Raw genomic sequence first — 25810 nt, 5'->3', positions numbered from 1 at the left:
AGTGCCCATATCATACAGCAAAATGCCACTAAGCAAGTAAAATAATGGAAGTCCAATTTGCAACATGCTAATTGTGTATATTTCTGTGGGAGCTATTTTAATAAAGTTAAAGTTTTCTAAGACAGTAAACTGTGTGATCGCCAAAGTTTCAAGGTTTTGATATGAATTGTGTCACTGTTGTATATTTTGCATGCAAAGAAATGTTAGTTGTTAACATAGTACAACACAGGAACAGGCCCTGACTGTCTACCCTACCTATGCCTCTCATTAAATATGTTAGACTTTAGAAATACAGCACGGAAACAGAGACTTAGAGGTTATTTCGGCCCACCGAGTCCACGCTGACCTGCAATCACCCTGTACACTAACCCACGCACACTAGGAACATGTACAAGGGATATGGGGAGAAAGCAGAATCCATGATCATATTGAATGGCAGTGCTGGCTCGAAGGGTCGAATGGCTTACTCCTGCACCTATTTTCTGTTTCTATGTAACAATTTTCCAACCTGCCAAAGCCAATCAACTAACAAACCTGTACATCTTGAGTGTGCGATGAGACTGGAGCACCCGGGGAAAACCCACGCGATCACAGGGAGAACGTACAAACTCCGTACAGACAGCACCTGTTGTCAGGATCAAACCCGGGTCTCTGTAAGGCAGCAACTCTCCCGTTGCACCACCATGCTGATGCTGTCATATCTATCAGGTTTCCCCTCCAGAGGAAACAATTCAATCTGTCTTTACCTTCCCCTTCAAACCAGTTCCTTGCATCTACCCTCTAATCCAAACAGCAACCCAGTGAATCTCTTCAGCACCATCTCCAAAGCCTCCACATTATTTCTGGAAGGAGGACCAGAACTGCGCACATACAAGTGCAGCTTAACTAACGATGTGAAAGGGAAAGAAAAAATAAAACTTGTGGAAGACATTGTGATTTTTCAATGCATAAAATATAGATTTCAATAATTTATTTCGGAGAGAAAGACAAAAGGACTAAAGCGAAAATTAATATTAATTGCACTAAGATGCGGTTCATCCATTCGACTCGCAGGCGACCACTTGATAAGAGAGCCCGGCTCGGCAACTGACAACCGCAGCACACGCCCAACACACGGACCTGTGGACACGACATGCTGGATATGCATGTAACTCAGCGGCTCAGGCAGCATCTCTAGAGCCAGGGAGCTGTGACTTCCTCAGTCTGAAGAAACGTCAGCCATCCCTTCTCTCCAGAGATGCTGCCTGTCCCGCTGAGTTACTCCAGCACTTCGTGTCTCCAGCATCTGCAGTTCCTCCGCCCCCTCCCCACACACACACACACTAACCTGATGGCCGTCCTCGACTTCAGCGCTTTTCTCATTGGTCAGCTGGGCGGGTCCGCATCGAGAACCGGCGTTCCGATTGGCTGCGGCGCACGTCAATCAGCGGCGCGGGCCGTGGTCAGGTCAGGTTAGGTTGGCCGGCGCGCGGTAGTGGTGGCCCAACGGTCGCAGCGCGAGCGAGCGAGAGAGAGCGAGCAGCAGCAGCAACAACGGCAACGCAGAGAAATATTCCGTCTCCCCCCCTAAAGCTGTGCAACTAATCCGACCCAGGTCAGTACGAAGCCAGCGACAGAGTTAACGGTCAAGAGTGCAATCGGACTGCTGTGTAGCCGGAGGATGCTCGGTTTATAATAATTATATCGTAGTTGCGAGCAGATGGCCGCTGAAAGCCAATGCCAGGGGTAAAAACGTGTATATAGACCGTTTGCTGATGGCCCTGTGAACCCGTGACTGCCTTTAAAAAAATATTATATTGCGGTTATCGGTCATTGCAGGCGGAAGGGGATTGCATCCCTGGTCAAGAGGACAGCTCCCCCTGGGTGAGTGGGTGACCAGGGGAAGACTGTCCTCTCCTCCTCCTCCTCCTCTTTAATCTGCAGCCCACTCGTGCAGTACATTTAATATCTTGGCATCGATTTTAAATGATACCGTTTTAGATGCAATAGCTTCAGGAATCATGAATCGGTCCATTAACTGACAATACAAGTATGTAAAGATTAGTTTTAGGAATTTAAAGTTTTGGGAAAGTTGAAGTAGGGTTTTTAATGGAAAAGTTGAAGTAGGAATTAAATCTGGATGTTTGCAATCACAGTGATTACAGTACTAAATGTCAAAGAACATTGTTCGAACGAGTAAAGAGAAACCAACGCAAAAATAAATCGCCGTTTTAAAAATTGAATGTAATGTTCATAAAACGTAGTTTGTAAAACGTAGTAATTTAAGGTTGTTTCATATGGTAATTGTCGATTGACGCGACGAATTTTCTTGATTAAACCTCTGCATGACCCAGTCAGATACTTGGTCTTGTAATTGCAGAAGAACATTATTGGAGAAGATATACGAGTTTTCAACCTAAGACAACTTATTAGAAATTTAAAACAAACCTTGTGAACCCGTTAAGGACGGACCATTGCTTGAAAACATATATTGAGTCTAAAGGACAGTTACACCATTTTGCCTTCACATTTTTAAAGGATGTTTATAATCATCATTCATCGTCGTTCTTGACAGGTATAGATATTCCTTCTGGTGCAGATATTCTCATAGTTTTGTGAGTAGGGAGATAGATATGTGATGGTGGATATCTAGTCCATGTATGATGGATACAAGGAACTGCAGATGCAGAGTGGGAGTGGAATGGGGGGTCATTGTTCATGCCATTGGGTTGTAAGCCTCATCTGCGCCCAGGATGAGTTTTTCCATACTAGATCATCGGAGATGTCATCATTCTTTCGGAAACAGAGGTTCTACTCTTCCATTATAGATGAGGCTCTCACTAGGATCTCCTCGATATCCTGCAGCTCTGCTCTTGCTCCCCCTCATTCGCAACAAGGACAGAGTCCCCCTTGCACCCCATCAGCAGTCGCATACAGCATATAATCCTCCAACACTTTCCCTACCTTCCACGGGATCCCACTACTGGCCACATCTTCCCATCTCCACCCCTTTCTGTTTTTCGCAGAGACCGTTCCTTCTGCAACTCCCTGGTCAACTCATCCCTTCCCACCCAAACCACTCCCTCCCCAGGTACTTTCCCCTGCAACTGCAGGACATGCAACACCTGTCCCTTTACTTCCCCTCTCAACTCCATCCAAGGACCCCAACAGTCTTTTCAGATGAGGCAGAAGTTCACATGCACCTCCTCCAACCTCATCTACTGTATCCGCTGTTCCAGGTATCAACTTCTGTACATCGGCAAGACCAAGCGCAGGCTCGGCAATCGTTTCGCTGAACACCTCCGCTCAGTCTGGCTTAACCTCCCTGATCTCCCGGTTGCTCAACACTAACTTCTCCTCCCATTCCCACACTGACCGTTCTGTTATAGTCCCCTTCCATTGTCAGAGTGAGGCCCAGCACAAATGGGAGGAACAGCACCTCATATTTGGCTTGGGTAGTTTACACCCCAGCAGTATGAACATTGACTTCTCTAACTTCAAATAGCTCTTGCTTTCCCTCTCTCTCCATCCCCTCTCCCTTCCCAGTTCTCGCATCAGTCTTACTATCTCCGACTACATTCTATCTCTGTCCCGCCCGTTCCCCTGACATCAGTCTGAAGAAGGGTCTCGACCCGAAACGTCACCCATTCCTTCTTCCCAGAGATGCTCCCTGTCCCGCTGAGTTGCTCCAGCATTTTGTGTCTACTTTCCTTTTATTGATCAAAATCTGTTCTCCTTGTTTGTTTGTTATTGCAGAGTGAAGGGGATGTCAGTTCATAAGATTATGGTTAATGGTGAGATGCAAAACTACTATTGCCATTGTCTCAAAGCGATCCTGACGCTTTTAGAACTATGATGGTTTGATACAATGTGATGTCAATTTTCCCTGGTGTGAAAGCAGGAATTTGCCTACATGAGGATAGTACTGTGATCAGTCCTAGCCGCACTGGCATTGACAGATGCATTTACAGTATGTTGATGAGGATGGTCAAGTAGATTTATCTCTCATGGTAATTCACTTGCCAGCTTCTGCGGTCGAGTCAGTAAATGTGTATCAGTCTTTTAAGTCTTGGTCAGCTCTGTCAATGGTGATGTTACATTGAATCATTTGACGATGAACATTAAAGTTTTCTCAACAAAATACGTAATGTTGATCCCATTTGATGGATCACCAGTGTGAATTAGTCAATGTGGCACAGTGGTACTAATTTAAGTTGAAATATTGTCATTTTAAAGTGTACAAAAATATGTTTCTAATATTTGAACTGCTGCGGTGGCAGCCTCGCCAGCAGTCTGTGTCATTTTGACTTTTTTAGTTATTTTTAGTGTGTCTAAAATGTATATCTCATTGTTTCTCAGTATGTTTTATGTGTGTGGGGGGGGGGGGGGAGAGAGAGGGGGAAACCTTTTTCTGTCCCTTACCTCGACGGAGATGTGATCTTTCTCCACAAATGTCAGGAAGCCGTGTTGCAGCCGAATAGAACATAGGGCAGAACAGAAACAGGACCTTTGACCTATGATGTCTGTGTAGACCATGATGCCAATTTGAACTAATCCCATCTGCCTGCACATGTCTATATCCCTTCCTCCCCAGCCGGTTCCTGTGCCTGTGTAAATGCCTCTTAAATATTCATAATGTATCTGCTTCTACCACTTCCCCTCCACCATTCCAAGCATCTGCCATTTTCTGTGTGTAAAAAAAAAACTTGGCTTGCAAAATACTAGAGGACATAGATTAAAGGTGATTAGGGGGAAGTTTAAAGGAGATTGGTGAGACATATTACACAGAGAGTGGTCAGTGCCTAGAATCTGCTGCCAGGAGACGTGGTAGATGTGGTACAATGGTGATGTTTAACAGGCATTTTGATTGACACATGAACAGGCAGGAGAGAATGGAAGGATATGGACTACCTGCAGGCAGATGGGATTAGTTTAGATTGGCATTTTGCTTAATAGACATGGTAGGCTGAAGAGTGTATTCCTGTGCTACATACACATAAAGCAGACAATGCTAATCAAATAATGTTTTATCCCTGGGCCATTTGTAATAAAAATTGTAACAGTTAAGGTGGATAAATGGAATTTAGATATTCAAGTTCAAATTTATTTCTTCTTCATCGGTCTGTCGGGATCGAGAATGATTTGTCCTCACATTGGTTTTGTGGGTTCTGAGGTTACTAATACAACTGTAGGTTCTTGTACAGATTAGGCATAGAATCATAGAAAATAGGTGCAGGAGTAGGTCATTTGGTCCTTTGAGCCAGCACCGCCATTCAATATGATCATGGCTGATCATCCAAAATCAGTACCCCGTTCCAGTTTTTTCCCCATATCTCTTGATTCCCTTGGTCCTAAGAGCTAAATCTAACTATCTATTGGAAACGCCTTCTGTGGTGTTCTCAGTCCTAAATGGCCTATCCCTTATTCTTAAACTGTGACCCCAACAGACAGGATGCAACTGACAGGCAGGAGAATGTATAGTCTCTAAGGTGAAGCATCATTCCACCCTTGGCACAGGATCTCTATGTACGTGTGATGCATGGGCTCTGGGGTCCCTGTTGTTACCCTCAATGTTCTTACTTCATTACGAGCATATAAATGCCAGGATTTCTATGGTTCAATAGGGATGCTACATTTTTCCAAGGAGGCTTGGAACCTTTTTCCCTGTCTACCTGGTACTTTTCTTCTCACATGAGAGCTCAAAACAAAGTGTCTGCTTTGGGGATTAGGATTTATGGTCTGAAGAAGGACCTCGACCCGAAACATCACCCATTCATTCTCTCCAGAGATGCTGCCTGTCCCACTGAGTTACTCCAGCTTTTTGTATCTATCTTGGGGATTAGGTGTTGGGCACAAGAACTATGTGGACCACAGGGCACAGCCATGTAAATGTAATTGGGACCTCATTTCATGAGATGTTTACCTGACAAGAGGACACTAATGTTAGTCTGCTTATCACATGGTGTGTGAAAAATGAAAGTCAAAGCATGTGAGGTTTCTTCAATGATGACCAGGCTCTCCATAATGCAATCAATCAGGCCCCTACCCGAAGTGAAGAACAGTGGCAAACATATCAAAGATGGAAAGGCAGACAGTGCATACTGGAAGGAACACCTCAAAGACCTCTTAAACTGCAATTCACCCGTGGACGTGGCATTCTTGTCTTCAGACTTTTTGGTTCTACCGTACTCCTAATCAATAATAAATTGAAAAGGCTGTAAATAACTAATAGTACAGGATACAATTTTTGGAATATAAGAAAAACTGCTTATAAATAGATAAAATTGAAGGATATTATTCTCAAAACCTATGCTCTAATCCTGAAACACCACCTATCTTTGCCAGATAGAATAACTTTATTTTTCATTTAATGTACATGGTGGCTTAAGAGTCTGAATGCTCAGAGGTCTGCACTCCTAGAAGGGTGTCCTTCAAATATTGGAGATTTTTCTTTCTATTTCAGTTATTGTTATCTACATTGTAGATTAAATGGATTGAATTTGGGTTTGTCTCAAAGGCTTTTTACATCTAATTCCAGATCTGGACTTTTCAGTTGTCCTACATAAACTGCCAATTAAGTAGCACAGCAACAGTGTGTTAATCAGTAGGAATAAATGAAAGCATTGAATGCCCTTTGACACTAATTTACCCAAAACATTTAGTGCATTGATCTGCACAATGTGAGTAAAAATACTTTTTTTTAAACAATAGCTTTCTTTTGTGTAACAGAATTAGTTTTGCAGTGTTTGCTATTTTAACTTAAGGCATGGGATCAATTTTGTTTCCACAAGCTTGCATATAGGTTTATGTAATCTTTGATGTATAAAGTACTGAGATGAGGAACAGGGTCTTGATCAGGTTTAATATTTTTTCCCTCATTTTTCTTAATCATTCTTTTCTGATCTCATTAAATTGTGATTGTCTACTCTTTGGCCTCACTTTCTGTCCGAATAGGGTGCAGCAGCTTGGTGATAAATTACTGGATGAGTGTATGGAGACTGGTACTATTGATTTTGAGACCAGAGTTACCATTCCACTAAGAATACTGGAAAATTTAAATCAAAATAATTATTTTAAAGAAGTGGTGGTCATGTCTGCCATCACCAGTACAAGTCACTGCATGGACTTGACAAGACTAGTAGAAGCTTTGGCAGATCTTTAGCAAGAGTGGACCCCCTCATTTTCCTATTGCAGCTCTAGTGGACAAGGTAAAGAGAAAGCAAGAGGCCCTGGAAGCCAGACAAGCCATCACGAAGCAATGAAAAGAGATTGCACTCAAGCTTAATATTAGAGGTGAAGCACCAAAGATCTAGTTTGAGATACAGATTTTCATGACGTCTGGTGTGGCCATCGGTTACCTTATCAAATCTCATCCTCATGTTGCAAGAGGAAGTTGTGGAAGCAGGTCTGATAGCAATGTTTAAGAGGCATTTGACAGACCAATGAAGAGATGAGGAATGGAGGGATCTAGATCTTGAGCAGGAAGGCATAGCACCTTGGTTGGTACAAAAACTGTGGTTTGAAGGGTCTGTTCCTGTGGTGTGCTTTGCTGTTCAATGTTCTGCAACTAACCTCACATTTGATCCATGTAATGTAGTCCTGCCACTTATCTAATCTTTATTAACCAAGACTTCCCTAATAATATTTATAAATCCCAATACCAAGTATTGCGCGCACATTTGTATCTTCCGCACACTACTAATAAGTTAAATGTGGCAACCACATCATCACAATAAATTGTTAGACCTACATTAATATACGTGCATCACGTTTGCAAATTGTGGCACACCATTGATACCTACATGATAAACCATCCAGGTGATAAACCAACTAGCCTGTCCAACCCCTTGGATGAAACCATCTATTGATGAGCTCATTGCCTGTGGAATGTTCACTGTTGCAATCATCGTGTGCATGCCCAGCTGTGGCACAGTTAATATTTAAGCTGTCACTTAGATTATTCTCAAATCTTGTTTTCTTCCTTGTCGCACAATTTCTTCTATTTTGAAAATTTGAAATAGTGTAAGCATTTATTTCTTAGTTATATCTTTCCTTTCAACATAATCTTCATTCAAACCCAGCTCGTTCATTAACATCCTACATTCATAACGACTGCTCAACTTCTGGTTCCTTGATGCACTCCCTTGTTCCCATTTACCCCACCCCCATCACCACATGACTTCTGACCTGCTTTGAATGAAGAACCAGGTGGCACGTTATCACTTACAAAAATGTGCAGGGTCCCATTATGTCTGAGTAAAAGCAATATTTTCCAAGGAGGAGATGGACTAAAATGGTCATCTTATCCTGCTGCTGTGCTCGGTCATCTTAGCCCATCGGGTGTGCTGAAACTAAAAAACATTTTATTTTATATTAAAAAGCTCTAGGCTGCTGTAAAGAAAAATCTGTATGTGCTATAACAACTTTTAAAAGACACTTGGGCAGGTGCATGGATAGGAAAGATTTAGAGGGATATGGGCCAAACGCAGGCAAATGGGACTAGCTTAGATGAGGCATCTTGGTTGGCATGGAGTTGGACCAAAGGGCCTGTTTCCATGCTATGTGCTGTATGACATGATTCTAAATGCATTAATTGCCCAAACTATTGTTGAGTTTCCCTCCATTTTTTTGTAGCATGATTAAATGCCATAATCATATTATGTAACCACAAGTGTAGCGTTTGACTGTTATTGGATCATAATCAACTTTGATAAATTCAAGATGTAAGTGATACTAAATTTAATATTTCTAAGTTTATAATTGTTTGAATGATGCAAAGTTTCACTTTTGCTCTGTTGAGACAGCCCTGCTTTAGTTACTGTAATAAGGTTGAGTGTCAGAGAAGGCGAGGTCTTTGGTAATGGTGTTTTTACCACCATGAAGAATTTGAAAATTACTGTTTAAAGTGATATTCTGCTTCTGGTGCTGTGAAAAAGTCTGTGGACTTGTGACAGTGGTGCAAAACAGTTTGTAATATGTGCCAATTTGCACTTTCGCAAAGCATTAACAACTTTGCACAGGTATGAAGTTTAATCAAACTCGTGTGTGCAATGCTGGGTTACATATATAAATTAGTATCCATATTTATCTATCCAAAATTAAACCAATGTACATGTTATTTTACATTGGTATAAGATACAATTGTTTAAATGATATGGAGACTGCTACAGGAATTTAATTGATTATATTTGTTTTTCATAACATGTCACCTTTGACCTAAAAAGCTTTATGATTTTATGGAAATGTAAAATGTGCCAAGAAATGGCTCCAAAAAATTACACATCTAAATTGATCTCCTAAAGGATTTATCTCTGTCGTAATTCACATTTCCAAAAAACTACAAATAAGTTGGATTTTTACATCGGGGGGGGGGGGTCAAACTAGCTTATCCTTTTAGGGTGATCTGTTAGCAACTGTAGGCATACATACATGCATACATACATATTATTTAAAAAATAAACGTTGGTTTCCTTTATGTTGCGGGGAAAAACATTTCTGTTAATGGAGCATTTAATTTGGCAGTGTAGGTGATTGATCTAAAGTGTAAGGAATAATTTCACACTACCAGTGGACATTCAATCATATTTGAGAAATTAGTTTTCTTTAACATCAACTTCAGAATGATTGTACACATTGTGGTGGTTAATTTACATATGATACAAAATAATATGTGGAATAAAATAAGTCTGTTGTTACTTTTTTTTAAGCCATTGTTTTAATTAACTATTGTTATCGACACAGTTAATAAATTTACATTTTTTATTGTTTTTGACAAAGAAAATAAGACCAGTTCAGTGAACAGAATAAATATAAAATTAATATTTCTGCCTTGTTGATCTGTCTGAATTCTGAGGACTATAATCACAATTGCATTAAATAGTGCAAAGACGTAGGATAAACAATGGTTTTAAGCTGTGCTATTTTATTGAGTTATTTTTGACAAGTTACATATTGTACAATTGGAAATTCCAGTTGACTTCCTGTTATTCCTGTTGTCCTTTGTGCTTCTACGAATTGCAGTCAAATGAATTGAAATTGCTTTTTGTGGAAACCATTTTTAGTATTTCCAAAACTAAGAAAACAGATTTATTTTTATTGGGGGTGTAAATAATTTCATATATACTGCCTTGTCATGTTGGTATAATGTTTCAAGCATAAATGAAGTTCTTGAACTTCATGCAGATTAAGAACAAATGGTATAATTTCAGCTATTCCTGAAAATATTTATTGTAAATACCATGAACGAATGAAAGTTATTTTGGTGATCTTGTCTTTTAGGATTCTGAGGTTTTTTCTGGTAGTGATTTACAGAGGATATTGCACTGGCTACAAGCAGTTCCAGGGTCCTGTCATTCAAATATTTTATGTCTTAATTGTTGCAAGTCAGTTTGATGTTTTGTGGGCTTGAAGTTTGAAATATATTTTCAGCAATGTTGTCTTAGTTGTAAATAAATGCTGAATCAGAACAGTAGGTATGTTAACATCAGCAAAAAGTATAAAGAATTGACTGAAGTTTGAAGCCTTATAGTCATCCATTGTACATGGATTAACTGATAACATATACAAGATCAATTTAAATCTAGTTGAGTTTTGATCAATTGAGAGAATTGAAGAAGTCTCCAGTCCTCAACACGACATTTTGCCTCTGCAAATTATTTGCTGCATTGTGCAGAGGAGGATTGAAGAGGCATCCAGGAAGTATCAAGTCATAATTCCAAGGGTATATAAGTATGGTGTAGTCTTGGTCGACCACCTGGCCTTTTGCTGACCATGATTTTCACAAATTAATAATGTTATGAAGCTGGAAGCAGGGGTTCTGTAAAATGGAGATTGTGTAGTCTTGTAAACTCATTTTGAGAATCTCAAAGAAACTCGCTTTGTGGGCAGTTGGCACAACCACTGATATGGTCAATGTGCATGACGAGTGGAATCTGTGATGGGCTGAGGACAAATGCTTAAAATCCCAATTTTTTGCAAGTGAAAGCTGGGGAACACCCATGATTTAATGTTCGTCAAGCAATCAAATATTGTAGAGGAGGCGATATTGAGAGGGAGGGAGAGACGGGGAGGGTGAGAGAGAATCATCAATGTGCATGTGAATGCTGACAATTTACATAGAAACATAGAAATTAGGTGCAGGAGTAGGCCATTCGGCCCTTCGAGCCTGCACCACCATTCAATATGATCACGGCTGATCATCCAACTCAGTATCCCGTACCTGCCTTCTCTCCATACCCTCCGATCCCCTTAGCCACAAGGGCCACATCTAACTCCCTCTTAAATATAGACAATGAACTGGCCTCGACTACCCTCTGCGGCAGAGAGTTCCAGAGATTCACCACTCTCTGTGTGAAAAAAGTTCTTCTCATCTCGGTTTTAAAGGATTTCCCCCTTATCCTTAAGCTGTGACCCCTTGTTCTGGACTTCCCCAACATCGGGAGCAATCTTCCTGCATCTAGCCTGTCCAACCCCTTGGGTGATACCATGTGGGCGATACCACCAAGAGGAGAACTATAACATGTAGAGAAAAGTCAGAGGAATAGTATCCTTTGCTTGCACAGCACTGCTTTCACTTGCTCCTCAGTTACCTGCACTTTGGTCATCGAAATGGACGCCTGGTCAGGAAGGCTCTGCAGCACCCATTTGTCCAGAGTCACCTGCATATGTGCCCTCCAGATACATTGACCCCATTGTTGTTTGTTACCCTTTATCCAAGGCAGGAGTTCGTTCTAGGGGCTAGTTATTGAGGATTTGAAGTTGGGCTGAAGAACAGCAGGAACAAGCAGAGCAGGAGATTCACATGTCTCACATAAGTATAAAGGAGGAAGGCATCAATCGAAGAGGCTAAAAGACATGTTCCTTATGAAGACAAGATTACACTCTAGGCACTCCCAAATAATTTGTCTACAATCATATGACAAAGCCCCAATGACATATAATAATCCTTCATATTTTCCTTTCCAGAGCCACTTGGACAGCAACACCAGGAATAAGTGGATCCCAGGTCAATGTTTAAAATAGCACAAAAGTTTTCAGCAATACACAAGCTTCCCTTGACATAGCTTGTAAACGTATGAGATTTATTTGAGCGATTCTCAAATTAATGAGATTTCTTACACTTTGGAGAGACAGCTAGAGCCACAGTCTTGGTGGTCTTTTCCAATGTTGGGTGGAACGGGTCTCCTACCAAGCGGACCGATCCCCTGCTATTTATTGCACTGTTAAGAAAATTCAGGTCTCTTTCACTAAATTCAGGTGTTGTCATTCTATTTACTGCCACCTCTACCACTTCCATGTGACTAGTTTCTGGCTGCCACTGGGAAGAACGGACCTTTCTTTGATTGCTGCACAGAAGTAGGAGATGTGCTTAATTGGGCAAAGTACTGTCAGGAACTGAATGGGTTTTGTTTCTTTGGTTTTTGTCCAATGTTAATGGTTTTTCTGCAAGGGAAAGTTATGGACAATGCTGATATAATTGCAGCAAAAAGGCAGAGTAATGTATTTTTATCATTTCTTTTGCATCTGCTTAAACATATTTGGTGCTAATTGTGTGGAAATACATTTGCTGGTTATTAAATAGGTAGCCATTTTTTCCTAGTTATTTAGGTGTGCTTATTTTACAATATTTGTCTCTTGATCCACAGATGTTTCTATATCAAGCTTTTATCACTTGTAGAGAGTGCCCCTGACTAGATATGAATAGCTTTAATAGTTAAAAAGGAATTATAGGTCACCATATTTTTTGCATAATTAATCCTGCAGCCATTCGTTTTAACCAAACAGTGACTTAACAGTTGACAAAATTTACAAGATTTATCCCTAGCTTTTATATTTATGTTCATTGCTAAATTTCTCATTTACAGTTATTGGAATGAATGCAATTTAAGGTTCAAGATTCAATTTAATTGTCACATGTACCAGTTAAGGTACAGTGAAATTTGAGTTGCCATACTAAATAAAAAGCAAAAATACACACAGCAAATAAAATAAAGTTTAACATAAACATCCACCACAGTGGAATCAACATTCCTCACTGTGATGGAAGGCAATAAAGTTCAGACCTTCCTCCTTTGATCAGCCATGGTCGGAGCCTTTGAATGGGGCCGTTGCCGATGGTCCGTTGTTCAAGCCCTCTCGTCGGGATGATTGAAACTTCGGCGTCGGGACGGATCAGAACACTGATGAACACTGAACACTGAACATGGAGCTCCCGAGTCGGTCGCTTCTTACCGGAGACCGCTGCTTCGCGGTGTTAAAATCCACAGGCTCCGCGGTCGGAGCTCCAACACTGGTGATCCTCGGCAATAGATCCCAGGCTCTGCGATGATAAGTCTGCGCCACACTCGCGGCTTGAAGCTCCAGGCCAGTCTTCGGGAAAGGCCGCACCAGTCCACGTTGTAGGCTGCAAAGGGGGGGGGGGGGGAGATGCGACATGGAGAAAAATCGCATCTCCATCGAAGTAGGTGACTAAAAAAAGTTTCTCCCGATCTCCTCCCCACCCCCACCCCCCACCGGCACCACCCACATAAAACATACCAAGAGACATTACAACAAACATTCAAGACATACTTAAAATAATAAAAACGGAGAAGGGACAAGACGGACTGCTGGCGAGGCGGCCATTGTGAGCGCCACCCGATGGGGATTACATTTACAAAAGCATAATTTAATTCTGTTTTGTACCATATGCTCTAAGAGTAAGTAGGTTTATTGACTTTGTGTACATATTTAAGTAATTAGATATAGTAGGTAAATGAAATAAATTGAAAATAATACCATGTCTCCTTGTTAAATAATGTATGTTCTTTTTATCAGGTAGTTTTCTATGTTCACAAGGAAACATGCCATTAGTAAAGAGGAACATTGAACCCAGGCACCTCTGTCATGGTGCTTTGCCTGAAGGAATTAACAATGAACTGGAGTGTGTCACAAACAACACGCTAGCGGCTATTATTCGTCAGCTCAGCAGTCTCAGTAAGTGTAGAAGCATGTTCTCTTTTTACGTTTGTTGAGTTCAGTATTTTTGATAGTTCACTGTTTGCATTGAATTGTACAGATATTTTTGTGTCTCAAACTGTTTATATAAATATTCATATAAACTCATCTAAATCTCAATAACAAATGTTTTTCTAATTTGATTGTCAAGTGTCCATCTTATCTGTAGATTTTTCAACTAAAACAGGAGCAATTAATCTATTATGATAAATAAAGTTATAAGGCGGTTTTGATGAATTGTAGTAATTGCATTTCCCCATGGGATGTATTGATCACATCAGGTGACAGGCAAAGAAATTCACATTCCACAATGGTTGTTTTTTTACTTTAATTTCACTCATTGTATAGCCACATGTTGTTATAAAAAAGAAATGTGAAAATTAAAATGATCTGATTTCAAATTCCACTAACAGTAAGATATTTCACGTAAAATATTTGTAGAGATCAACAATGGTAAAAATAGATTTGCCTAGAAATTGGCTTTCACCAGTCGGTGTATTAAATCATTAATGTCTATTTGACTTTTCACAAAATCAATTATAAAATTTACAAAGAAGACAGCTAAAACTGTAATAGGATGGTGTATCAACTGAAACTGCTTGGTTTATTCAATTTTGTTCATCCCCTATGCAGCAATCAGTGAAATGTCTCATTTGTTATTCTAGCTATACTCTTTTCACATAAAACACACAGTGGCTGCCATGAAGGATACAGAGGCCACGAGAAAATGAGAGAGTAGCCTTGGATTTACTGAAAGAGACTTGGACATTGGCATCAGTGAGATAAATGCGAGAAGGAAGGACATATGACCTACTGGAGCCAGAGTAGGAATGGAGGGTTATGGTCTCAGTGCAGGTAGATGGGACTAGGGGGGAATACGTGTTCGGCACTGACTAGAAGGGCCGAGATGGCCTGTTTCCATGCTGTAATTGTTATATGGTTAACCTGGCAGGAGGTGGCTCCAGCTTCCTTCTACAGCTCAGAGAAACCTGTTCCTTGCTACGAGGCACAGATATGTATCATATTTTTACAAGTTTCATGCCACTGAAAACTGTTGTAGTGAGCGGAAAAGGGATTCCCTAATTGATATGTACAATAGACAATAGGTGCAGGAGTAGGCCATTCGGCCTTTCGAGCCAGCACCGCCATTCAATATGATCATGGCTGATCATCCCCAATCAGTACCCTGTTCCTGCCTTCTCCCCATATCCATTGACTCCGCTATTTTTAAGAGCCCTATCTAGCTCTCTTGAAAGCATCCAGAGAACCTGCTTCCACCGTCCTCTGAGGCAATTGTAGAAATATCTGTGCAGGTGGTCCTGAAAGGGGGAGATGAGGGGTTATGATGTGTTACCTGGGCTTTCTTAACACAGCCATCCCCTGGTTGCCTTCATTGTAGTCTTGCTCCTGTTGCTCTACAGTTTGCACCTCAAATTGTTCAGGTTCTGCAAATGTTTGCTGCATTCACCACAGGTAAAAATCTTCTGGTGATCCACAACTGATTCACACCTGAATATTGAGGGAGTAGAAATCTTGTTAGTGAAATTAATAAGGGAAGCCTTGATAATTTATTGCTTATTAAGGGGAGCCTTGATATTCACTCGCGCATACTTGTGGCAGTCTAGTAATGTTGTAAATCCAAATTCCTGAGATGCCACTTGCTTCTCACCAATATCAAAATCTGTCACAGTGCCCGGATGACCATTTTGATGGAATGGTGAGCAGCAAATTAGCTGACATATTAGCTGTGGCTGTTTGGAAAATCCTTTAATGTGGAAATTGATATTTGAAGTAGGCTCTTCGGCCCACTGAGTCCATGCTGACCAGCAATCCCTGCACACTAATACTATCCTACACGCACTAAGGACAATTTGCAATTTTACCAAGCCAATTAACCTACAAACCTGTATATCTTCAGAGTGTGCGAGGAAACTTGACCTTCTGGAGAAATCCAATGCAGATTACGGGGAGCACGTACCAACTCCATACAGACAGTACCTGTAGTCGGGATCGAACCGGGTCACCAAGGCAGCCACCCTACCGATTTTAAATTGCTGTTTTTTTCCCTTTTTCCTTCAGCCCACAATATTTCATATGTAAAAGATTCTGTTCCATTCTGTTTGTAGTTTGTTTGGTTGTTTGTTTGTGTGTCTTTTTGCACAAAGTCCGCGAGCATTGCCACTTTTCATTTCATTGCACATCTCGTATGTGTATGCGACGAATAAACTTGACTTGACTTGACACCACCATGTCGCCCTTAAAGATCCTGAAGCAATTCACATTTCCATGTGATGACAGATTTGTAAATCAGAGCCTGTTAATACATTCCTCTTCCGAGCAGTATGATTAGGATATGGCATCTCTGAAGATTGGAAGTTGTCACTTCGCAGATGGACATGCCTTGCTTCCGCCTCCAGGTCCTGACCAACCTGTATGAATGGTCATTGCTACGCTGATGTCTCCAGTGCAATGTTGTCACAGCAATGTTACCACTGAGATTCTTGTTGCATGAATTTGCCAGGAATAAAATTGTGGAAAACAGCCGTGTGAGCCTTAGAAAATGTTTGAATAGCCTGCACAGCTTTCTGCAGCTGTATAGTTATGCTTCTCAATGTCAGTGAAGAATCCCATTAAATGTATGTAAATGCAGTAGAGGGCCTAGATGTATTCCCAGTTGTGCTGTAACTGTTCAAGAGGTTGTGGGTTGTACATAAAAGCTTTCATTTAAGCTGGCAAGGGAGGAAATGTCTGCTGGCAAATTATTGACATTGTTAAATGCGCACCTGACGCTGGAAAAATGTTATGCATTTAAGGTCATTGGTGCATGGAACTGATTGCTGGCACAGTTTAACCCAAGTCAAATCTCTTTCATGCCAGATTGCCTTAATGTATCGAATTTCTAGGTTACTATCTTGTAACATTCCTTAAGATGATTGATAAATATATACACTATTGTAATTTAGAGTTGTTTCTAATGGTTTATTCATGTGGACATTATTGTTATTCTTGCATCTAAAGAGAAAATACATTCGATAATGTTGCTGTTCCTTAATATTTCCAAATCCATACAAAATTGTAAATGGAAAAGATCAACTACAATAGATATTTTTTAAGATGCTCCAATTGAGTATTTTATTTATTAGAATAATGCTGGTTATTTGAGCATACAACAATACTTTTTTCAAATAGAAAATTTAATTATGTACTCGTAACTGTTTCACGTCGGGAAGCTTTATAATTTTTAACTTTGAATTCTTACTGCCTCCACTCTACATGTTGTTTACAAATATTTCTAACCTGTCATTGATAGACGGTATATGAACATATTGATTAACAGTAGTAGGGCTCTTTGCTCATCAAGATTGCTCCACTGCACAATTGAATCATGGCTGATCTGATTGAGTTCTTTGGCTCTGTCTTCACTAAGGAAGACACAAACAATCTCCCAGAAATACTAGGGGACCCAAGATCTAGTGGGGGCGAGGAACTGAAGGGAATCCACATTGGGTAAACTGTTGGGACTGAAGGCAGATAAATCCCCAGGGCCTGATGGTCTGCATCCCAGAGTACTCAAGGAGGTGGCCCTAGAAATCGCGGATGCATTGGTGATCATTTTCCAATGCTCTCTTGACTCTGGATCAGTTCCTGTGGACTGGACGGTAGCCAATGTAACCCCACTTTTTAAGAAAGGCGGGAGAGAGAAAACGGGGAATGATAAAGATGAAATACTCTGTCCACTTCCACTATGCCAGGATGCATTGTAGTTTTGTATCAGTCAGGATGGAAATGTCAAATTATTAGAAGTCGAAGCTTTAAGGTGAAGAGGGGTAAAGTTTAAAGGAGATTTGTGAGCCATGTTTTTTACAATGTTAGGTGCCTGGAATACATTGCTAGGGAGGTGGTAGAACCAAATACAATAGCAACATTAAGGAGGCATTTAGATTGGGTTTGGAGATTAGATTGGATTGGCATCATAGTTGGTGCAGAAGAGCCTGTTCTCATGCTGTATTCTTGTATGTTTTATGTTCTGTGATCTTCACAATGAAGATCAGAAATAAATTGGCTCCAACAGTTTATTAAAAATTTGGAGTTTGAGCCAGAAAACTGAATAAATAATCAGAGAAAATTGAGCATTTTAGTTTAAATTCTGGGCCTTATTGAAGGATGTCCTGCACCTTGTGCAAGACATCCCAAGGCATATTACACAATACTTTCCAGAATATTGTAAGATTGGAAAGGTGGTGCATTGAATGCACCTAGATGTAGAGTGCAGGATCAGGCAGCAGACCAATGTGTTTCAACTTCAAATTGACTGAGATGCCAACCAAGATTAGATAGCATCAAGGACAAAGATGTGGGTGTTCGCACATATTTGATTATAATAATTCATAGTTGGTGCAGAAGAGCCTGTTCTCGTGCTGTTGAAACACGTGTGCGGACGTGGCATCGAAGGATGAGATGCCGAAGCAAAGAAGTGGAAGCCAATTAACTGAACAGAAACGACGCCGAAAAGCCAAATAACCGAACGAACGCAACGCCGAAAAGCAAAATAAAGGACATGACGTCGCCGGGGGGGGCGGGACTTGTCAGCGATTGGTCCAGACCCCCGCGTCCATCACGTCACTGGCCGGGGGAGACGGGAGGGTGGGGGACATTTTCTCACACAAGGGTGACTGGGCGCTCTGAACCCGAGCACGAAGGTGTAAGCAGCCTAAGGAGCACATCCCTCGGGACAGCCCCCACTCTCCCCCGGGGTCAGCACTGTCCGGCCACGGCAGCCCTCCGCCTCGTCTCCACCGTGCGGCTGCACTGTGACGGGCTATGGGTTGGTAGTGCACACACACACACAGCCCATCACAGTGGTTCAGTGTGCCCAGCCACCCTCCATCCTAGGGCGGTCTTGTGTGGGGAAAATGACCCCCACCCTCCCGTCTCCCCCGGCCAGTGATAGACGCGGGGGTCTGGACCAATCGCTAATAAGTCCCGGGCCCTGGCGACGTCATATCCGTTATGTGGCTTTTTCGGCGTTGCGTCCGTTCGGTGAGTTGGCTTTTGGGCGTTGCGCCCTTTCGGTTATTTGGCATTTAGGCGTCCCGCCCTTTCGGTTAGTTGGCTTTCAGGCGTCCCACCCTTTCGGTTATTTGGCTTTTCGGCGTTGCGTCCGTTCGGTTATTTGGCTTTTCGGCGTTGCGTCCGTTCGGTTATTTGACTTTTTTGGCTTTTAGGCGTCCCGCCCTTTCGGCTGTTTGGCTTTTCGGCGTCGTTTCTGTTCAGTTAATTGGCTTCCACTTCTTTGCTTCGGCATCTCGTCCTTCGATGCCACGTCCGCACACGTGTTTCAACTTCAAATTGACTGAGATGACAACCAAGATTAGATAGCATCAAGGACAAAGACGTGGGTGTTCGCCCATGTTTGAATATAATCATATTAATGTGGATGAATATTTTGTTAAGGAATTTGTCTGGGGAATTTGGAAAGTTTTCATTTAAATTAATCAAAACAGTTTGCGATGTAAATTAATGACACTGTCGATCTAACTGTGGTTGCTTGATGACTCTATTAATAGGACTTCATACAGAATTCTAAATTGAAAGCCGCAAAACTAATCATAGTAATAAAAGTCTTTAAATGGAACTACTTCTTGTTTTTAAAGATAGTTGTTTCATAATTCATAGCTTTATATATATATATCTAAAAGGAACAGAAAGTGTTTGGGGATGTTTATTGAAATTTGTACAGAACCTACATGCTTGGTTTACCACAGCAGTGTATTGCCTGTGTGAAGCTGTTGGTTGTTTTTGAGGAAAATAAATTGCTTTGGGTGATATAGAATCGTGTTTTTTTTTTGCCATGCGCCTGATTTAGTCTTTCAGGCAAAGCTTTGCCACTGAACTGTGGCTTAGAAATGTGGATGTGAGGTGCTAATTTATTTTCTGGGCTGTGTAAATAAAAATATTTTTTGGAGTAGAATGATTCTTATGATTTTCTAGGTTGAATATGACATGTGTGGAAATGTTTATCAGACACATGTGATAGTCAATTAAATGTTGTGCCAATGGTGTATTTTCATGTCAGATTTGCACCAAATGACATGAATCACCATGCCAGGAGTCAAAAGTGTTCAGTATCACATGCACCACGACTGGAACAATGAAATTCTTTCTTGTTGCTGCTTTGTAGACACATTAAATGCAACAACTCGATAAATAAATATACAATAAATGATCAGTTTATTGTATATTTAGACCAGGCCATAAATGTGCCAGCCAATGTACAAAATTCATAGGGTTATGGTTAAAGTTGTGCTCAGTGGCTCAATGACCTAATGGTTGATGAGAAGAAGCTATTCTTGAGCATATTCAAGTAACAGATTCCAGGCTCCTGTTCCATCTTCTATCATTGCCCGGTCTACTGACACCAAGAAGTCATAAAGTTGCTCCCCTGCTTCCCTTGACCAACTGTACTCGCTGCTGGAGGAGGTGAATTTCCTTTGGAGGTAGAAGGAATGACACTTCATTACTAGATTTTCCAGGTTGGAGAACAGGAGTTGGACAAGGGCATCAAGTCTGTGTACCGTGAAGAGTTTATCTTGAGGCAGGCACTGCTACCTCTCCCTTTTCCTTTTGATGCTGTCCCACCCATGGGGTGGATAGAAAAACCTTCAGGCTGAAGGGCCAAGTCTGGAGAGCTGGGGTAATCCATAATTCTGTGAAACAACGTACAATGCATTCCCTCATCCCTTAGATAAAGCTGTCTTGCCGTTAAATCCAAACTTATTTTCTAGGGACTGGCCAAAACGAAGCAAGAGGGAGGGAGCAGTCCCAGATGCTTCATTCATTCTAGCAATGCAGCCTTTGATTGCACCAGGGGAATTTGATTAATGTGGTTCTATGGCACATTGGTTGTTAGAAACATAGAAACATAGAAATTAGGTGCAGGAGTAGGCCATTCGGCCCTTCGAGCCTGCATCGCCATTCAATATGATCATGGCTGATCATCCAACTCAGTATCCCGTACCTGCCTTCTCTCCATACCTCCTGATCCCCTTAGCCAGAAGGGCCACATCTAACTACCTCTTAAATATAGCCAATGAACTGGCCTCAACTACCCTCTGTGGCAGAGAGTTCCAGAGATTCACCACTCTCTGTGTGAAAAAAGTTCTTCTCATCTCGGTTTTAAAGGATTTCCCCCTTATCCTTAAGCTGTGACCCCTTGTCCTGGACTTCCCCAACATGGGGAACAATCTTCCTGCATCTAGCCTGTCCAACCCCTTAAGAATTTTGTAAGTTTCTATAAGATCCCCTCTCAATTTCCTAAATTCTAGAGAGTATAAACCAAGTCTATCCAGTCTTTCTTCATAAGACAGTCCTGACAGTTGACACGCACATAGAACTAAAGACTTCTGTGAAGACATCAGATGAGGATAAAAATTGAGCAGATTATGAATGAAAGATAAGAATACAGACCAATATAGCTTTGAAAGAGTGAATTGCTACTGAAAGCTAAGGTCACCATGCATTGGTACCTAGTTTCTGATTGTGGATTTCCCAATGCAGCAAGAGTAACAAACTGAGAAATGGAAAATTATGGGATTGTATTTATGCAGGGGGGCCCTTCATGAGAACTGTTCGAAGATTATGGCAGTGAATCCACATCCTGTCACACCATATCATAGTATGTTAGAGTTTAGTGCACCCATTTCATTAGCGTTTCCTATAACAATATAACAATTACAGCACGGAAACAGGCCATCTCGGCCCTACAAGTCCGTGCCGAACAACTTTTTTTCCCCTTAGTCCCACCTGCCTGCACTCATACCATAACCCTCCATTCCCTTCTCATCCATATGCCTATCCAATTTATTTTTAAATGATACCAATGAACCTGCCTCCACCACTTCCACTGGAAGCTCATTCCACACCGCCACCACTCTCTGCGTAAAGAAGTTCCCCCTCATATTACCCCTAAACTTCTGTCCCTTAATTCTGAAGTCATGTCCTCTTGTTTGAATCTTCCCTATTCTCAAAGGGAAAAGCTTGTCCACATCAACTCTGTCTATCCCTCTCATCATTTTAAAGACCTCTATCAGGTCCCCTCTTAACCTTCTGCGCTCCAGAGTATAAAGACCTAACTTATTCAACCTATCTCTGTAACTTAGTTGTTGAAACCCAGGCAACATTCTAGTAAATCTCCTCTGTACTCTCTCTATTTTGTTGACATCCTTCCTATAATTGGGCGACCAAAATTGTACACCATACTCCAGATTTGGTCTCACCAATGCCTTGTACAATTTTAACATTACATCCCAGCTTCTATACTCAATGCTCTGATTTATAAAGGCTAGCATACCAAAAGCTTTCTTTACCACCCTATCTATATGAGATTCCACCTTCAAGGAACTAGGCACGGTTATACCCAGATCCCTCTGTTCAACTGTATTCTTCAATTCCCTACCATTTACCATGTACGTCCTATTTTTGATTTGTCCTGCCAAGGTGTAGCACCTCACATTTATCAGCATTAAACTCCATCTGCCATCTTTCAGCCCATTTTTCCAAATGGCCTAAATCACTCTGTAGACTTTGGAAATCCTCTTCATTATCCACAACACCCCCTATCTTGGTATCATCTGCATACTTACTAATCCAATTTACCACACCTTCATCCAGATCATTGACGTACATGACAAACAACAAAGGACCCAACACAGATCCCTGAGGCACCCCACTAGTCACCTGCCTCCAACCCGATAAACAGCCATCCACCATTACCCTCTGGCTTCTCCCATTCAGCCACTGTTGAATCCATCTTGCTATTCCTGAATTTATACCCAACAGTTGAACCTTCTTAACCAACCTTCCATGAGGAACCTTGTCAAAAGCCTTACTAAAGTCCATATAGACAACATCCACTGCTTTACCCTCGTCAATTTCCCTAGTAACCTCTTCAAAAAAATCAAGAAGATTAGTCAAATATGACCTTCCAGGCACAAATCCATGATGACTGTTCCTAATCAGACCCTGTTTATCTAGATGCTTATATATATTATCTCTAAGTATCTTTTCCATTCATTTGCCCACCACTGAAGTCAAACTAACAGGTCTATAATTGCTAGGTTTACTCTTAGAACCCTTTTTAAACAATGGAACAACATGCGCAGTACGCCAATCCTCGGGGACTATTCCCGTTTCTAATGACATTTGAAATATTTCTGTCATAGCCCCGGCTATTTCTACACTAACTTCCCTCAATGTCCTAGGGAATATCCTGTCAGGACCTGGAGATTTATCCACTTTTATATTTTTAAAAAGTGTCAGTACTTCTTTTACTTTGAACCTCATAGTATCCATAGCTACTCTACTAGTTTCCCTTACCTCACATAATTCAATATCCTTCTCCTTGGTGAATACCGAAGAAAAATAATTGTTCAATATCTCCCCCATTTCTTTTGGCTCTGCAGATAACTGTCCACTCTGTCTCTCCAATGGACCAATTTTATCCCTCGTTATCCTTTTGCTATTAATATAGCTGTAGAAACCCTTTGGATTTACTTTCATCTTACTTGCCAAAGCAACCTCATATCTTCTTTTAGCTTTTCTAATTTCTTTCTTTAGATTCTTTTTACATTCCTGATACTCCTCAAGCACCCCATTTACTTCATGCTGCCTATAATTATTGTAGATCTCCCTCTTTTTCCGAACAAGATGTCCAATTTCCCTTGAAAACCAGGGCTCTTTCCAATTTTTACTGTTTCCTTTCCACCGAACAGGAACATAAAGATTCTGTACTCTTAAAATTTCCCCTTTAAATGTCCTCCATTTCTCTTCTACATCTTTCCTATAAAACACAATGTCCCAGTTCACTCCTTTTAAATCATCTCGCATCTCATCAAAGTTAGCCTTTCTCCAATCAAAAATCTCAACCCTAGGTCCAGTTCTGACCCTCTCCATAATTATATTGAAACTAATGGCATTGTGATCACTGGACCCGAAGTGCTCCCCAACGCATACCTCCGCCACCTGTCCCGTCTCATTTCCTAACAGGAGGTCCAGCACTGCCAACACAGGTACCTCTATGTATTGCTGCAAAAAACTATCCTGCACACATTTGTAACAGGAACATATCAATATAATAAATTGCAAAGAAAAACAAAATTGCTGGAAATTTGAACCAAAAACAGACATGTTAGAAACACTCGGGAAGACGGGCAACATCTGGCCCTTTGGCCCACACGCATTCTTCTATACAAATTCTGCCCTTAATTCCACAGTATCCTCCTTGCATTCCTATCAACTCGCCTGCACACGAAGGTTACTTTAATTAGCCTACCAACATGAGGTGGTTAATTAGCCTACCAACATGCTCATTTTTGGTGTGGGATGAAACTGGAGCATCCTGAGGAAACTCACCTGGTCGCAGGAGAACTTGTACACACCACATAGAGGTCTGCATGTCAGGCTTGAAATCAGTGGATGTGTGAGGCAGTAGCTCCAATGATTGTGCCACTGTGCTGTTCTTGATGTAAACTTTTATTCTCCACATTCATGACTCGGGTGTTTCCAGAAGTTTTGTTTTCATCAAAATATGATTCATTTAACTTTTAACTTCATTTGCAGACTTCCCTGGCATTTGATCCTCCAAGAGGAATAGAAGGGTGTTCCCTTATCCTGTGATGGTTTGAGAGTTGTACTGTGACTTTATGTAAACTTCAGAACAGTATTAGTACACAGCATTTTTGACATTTTGCTCTTGGGGCATCTTGGAATTGTGTATCAAAAAAAGTAACCTTTTCAGTTTTGACTCTTATATATTGAGAAGGAAACTACCGGGTAATTACATTTAAATTTCAAGCAGGTTCATTCTTCGTACACTGCTTCATATTCCCCAAGGTCCCTGAGCCTGGAACGGGTCCCTGAAGCTACTCTCCCAATGATCCAGATTCTAGTAATTTCCAAGGTTCAATGTTCTAGGAATCCCCTTCTCCTTTGCTGTTCCTGGAAATCCCAAGTCAGAAGTCAAGATTCCCTGTCCAATAGTACTAGCACCATCGTACCCTATATCTGCCTTTACTCGGACACAAGAAAAAGTCAGTTTATCAAAGGCCTTAGCAATGTACATCGGGAAACAGTGTGAGCAAGCTCAGACTGCATCAACAAGCCAAAGTAACTGTAGAATTTTATACATTCATGACACTATGGTTACGTGGAGTTGAAATAAACTGCCATTAATCAGTCTCTGTAACCTTTCACCTTTGTCTTTCCCCAGAGTTAACTTTCATTTTACATTTCTTGTTTTGAAAATCCTCCCATATATCTAACGTGTTAATATCATAAATGCCAAGATTCTACTCGCCAAATGAGGTCCCCGTAAAAGAGGTCATTTGTTAACCTTTGGGAAACTTGCCTGCTAAACAAAGTGACAAAAAGCAGCAGTAATGCAATAGTGCAACAAATAAGAACCTAAACAGAACTACGAAGGACTATCCTCATCCTAAAGATAAGAAAGCCAGCTTCTCAGCAGAATGTTTCATTTAGCTATTTTAACTACATTCTATCATTTTCCTGTCATGCTCCCCAGTATGTGAGCTCCATGGTTAACCAAACTATAACATCTTCCTTATAATTCTCAAAATTCCTGACAATACTTGTCTATGTGTGTAGCTTCTTTCATTTTTAAATGCTATCACTGTCTTCTATTACAAACAGACTATTTCCAATTGTTGGGTTAAGAATGAGGAAATGTACAGAATGCAATAGTTTTAGAGCAAGGGGTTGTAGAAATTTTACATAGTCTTTGGAAGAGGTTGAATTGGAATATCTGATGTGTAATGCTATG

The 25810-nt window shown here is 41.0% G+C and overlaps 1 protein-coding gene across 2 annotated transcripts in view; it reads left to right on the top strand.

Annotated features, from left to right (window-relative positions):
* Positions 1-1403: 1403 nt before the first annotated feature.
* wasf3b (WASP family member 3b) overlaps positions 1404-25810 on the top strand; it is a 66925-nt gene continuing 42518 nt past the window's right edge. Inside the window, exons 1-2 of one of the 2 annotated variants that reach the window (XM_055636912.1) lie at positions 1404-1594; positions 13795-13953. In XM_055636912.1, the coding sequence (XP_055492887.1) occupies positions 13821-13953 (133 nt within the window). In that variant the 5' untranslated portion in view covers positions 1404-1594; positions 13795-13820. The remainder of the gene's footprint in view (positions 1595-13794; positions 13954-25810) is intronic. The other variant, XM_055636913.1, reaches the window with a different exon arrangement.

This window comes from Leucoraja erinacea, chromosome 6 (genome assembly GCF_028641065.1).
Source record: "Leucoraja erinacea ecotype New England chromosome 6, Leri_hhj_1, whole genome shotgun sequence".
Classification (NCBI taxonomy): domain Eukaryota; kingdom Metazoa; phylum Chordata; class Chondrichthyes; order Rajiformes; family Rajidae; genus Leucoraja; species Leucoraja erinaceus.
Note: the sequence above shows the minus strand (reverse complement) of the source record. Positions and strands in the feature narration are given on the sequence as shown.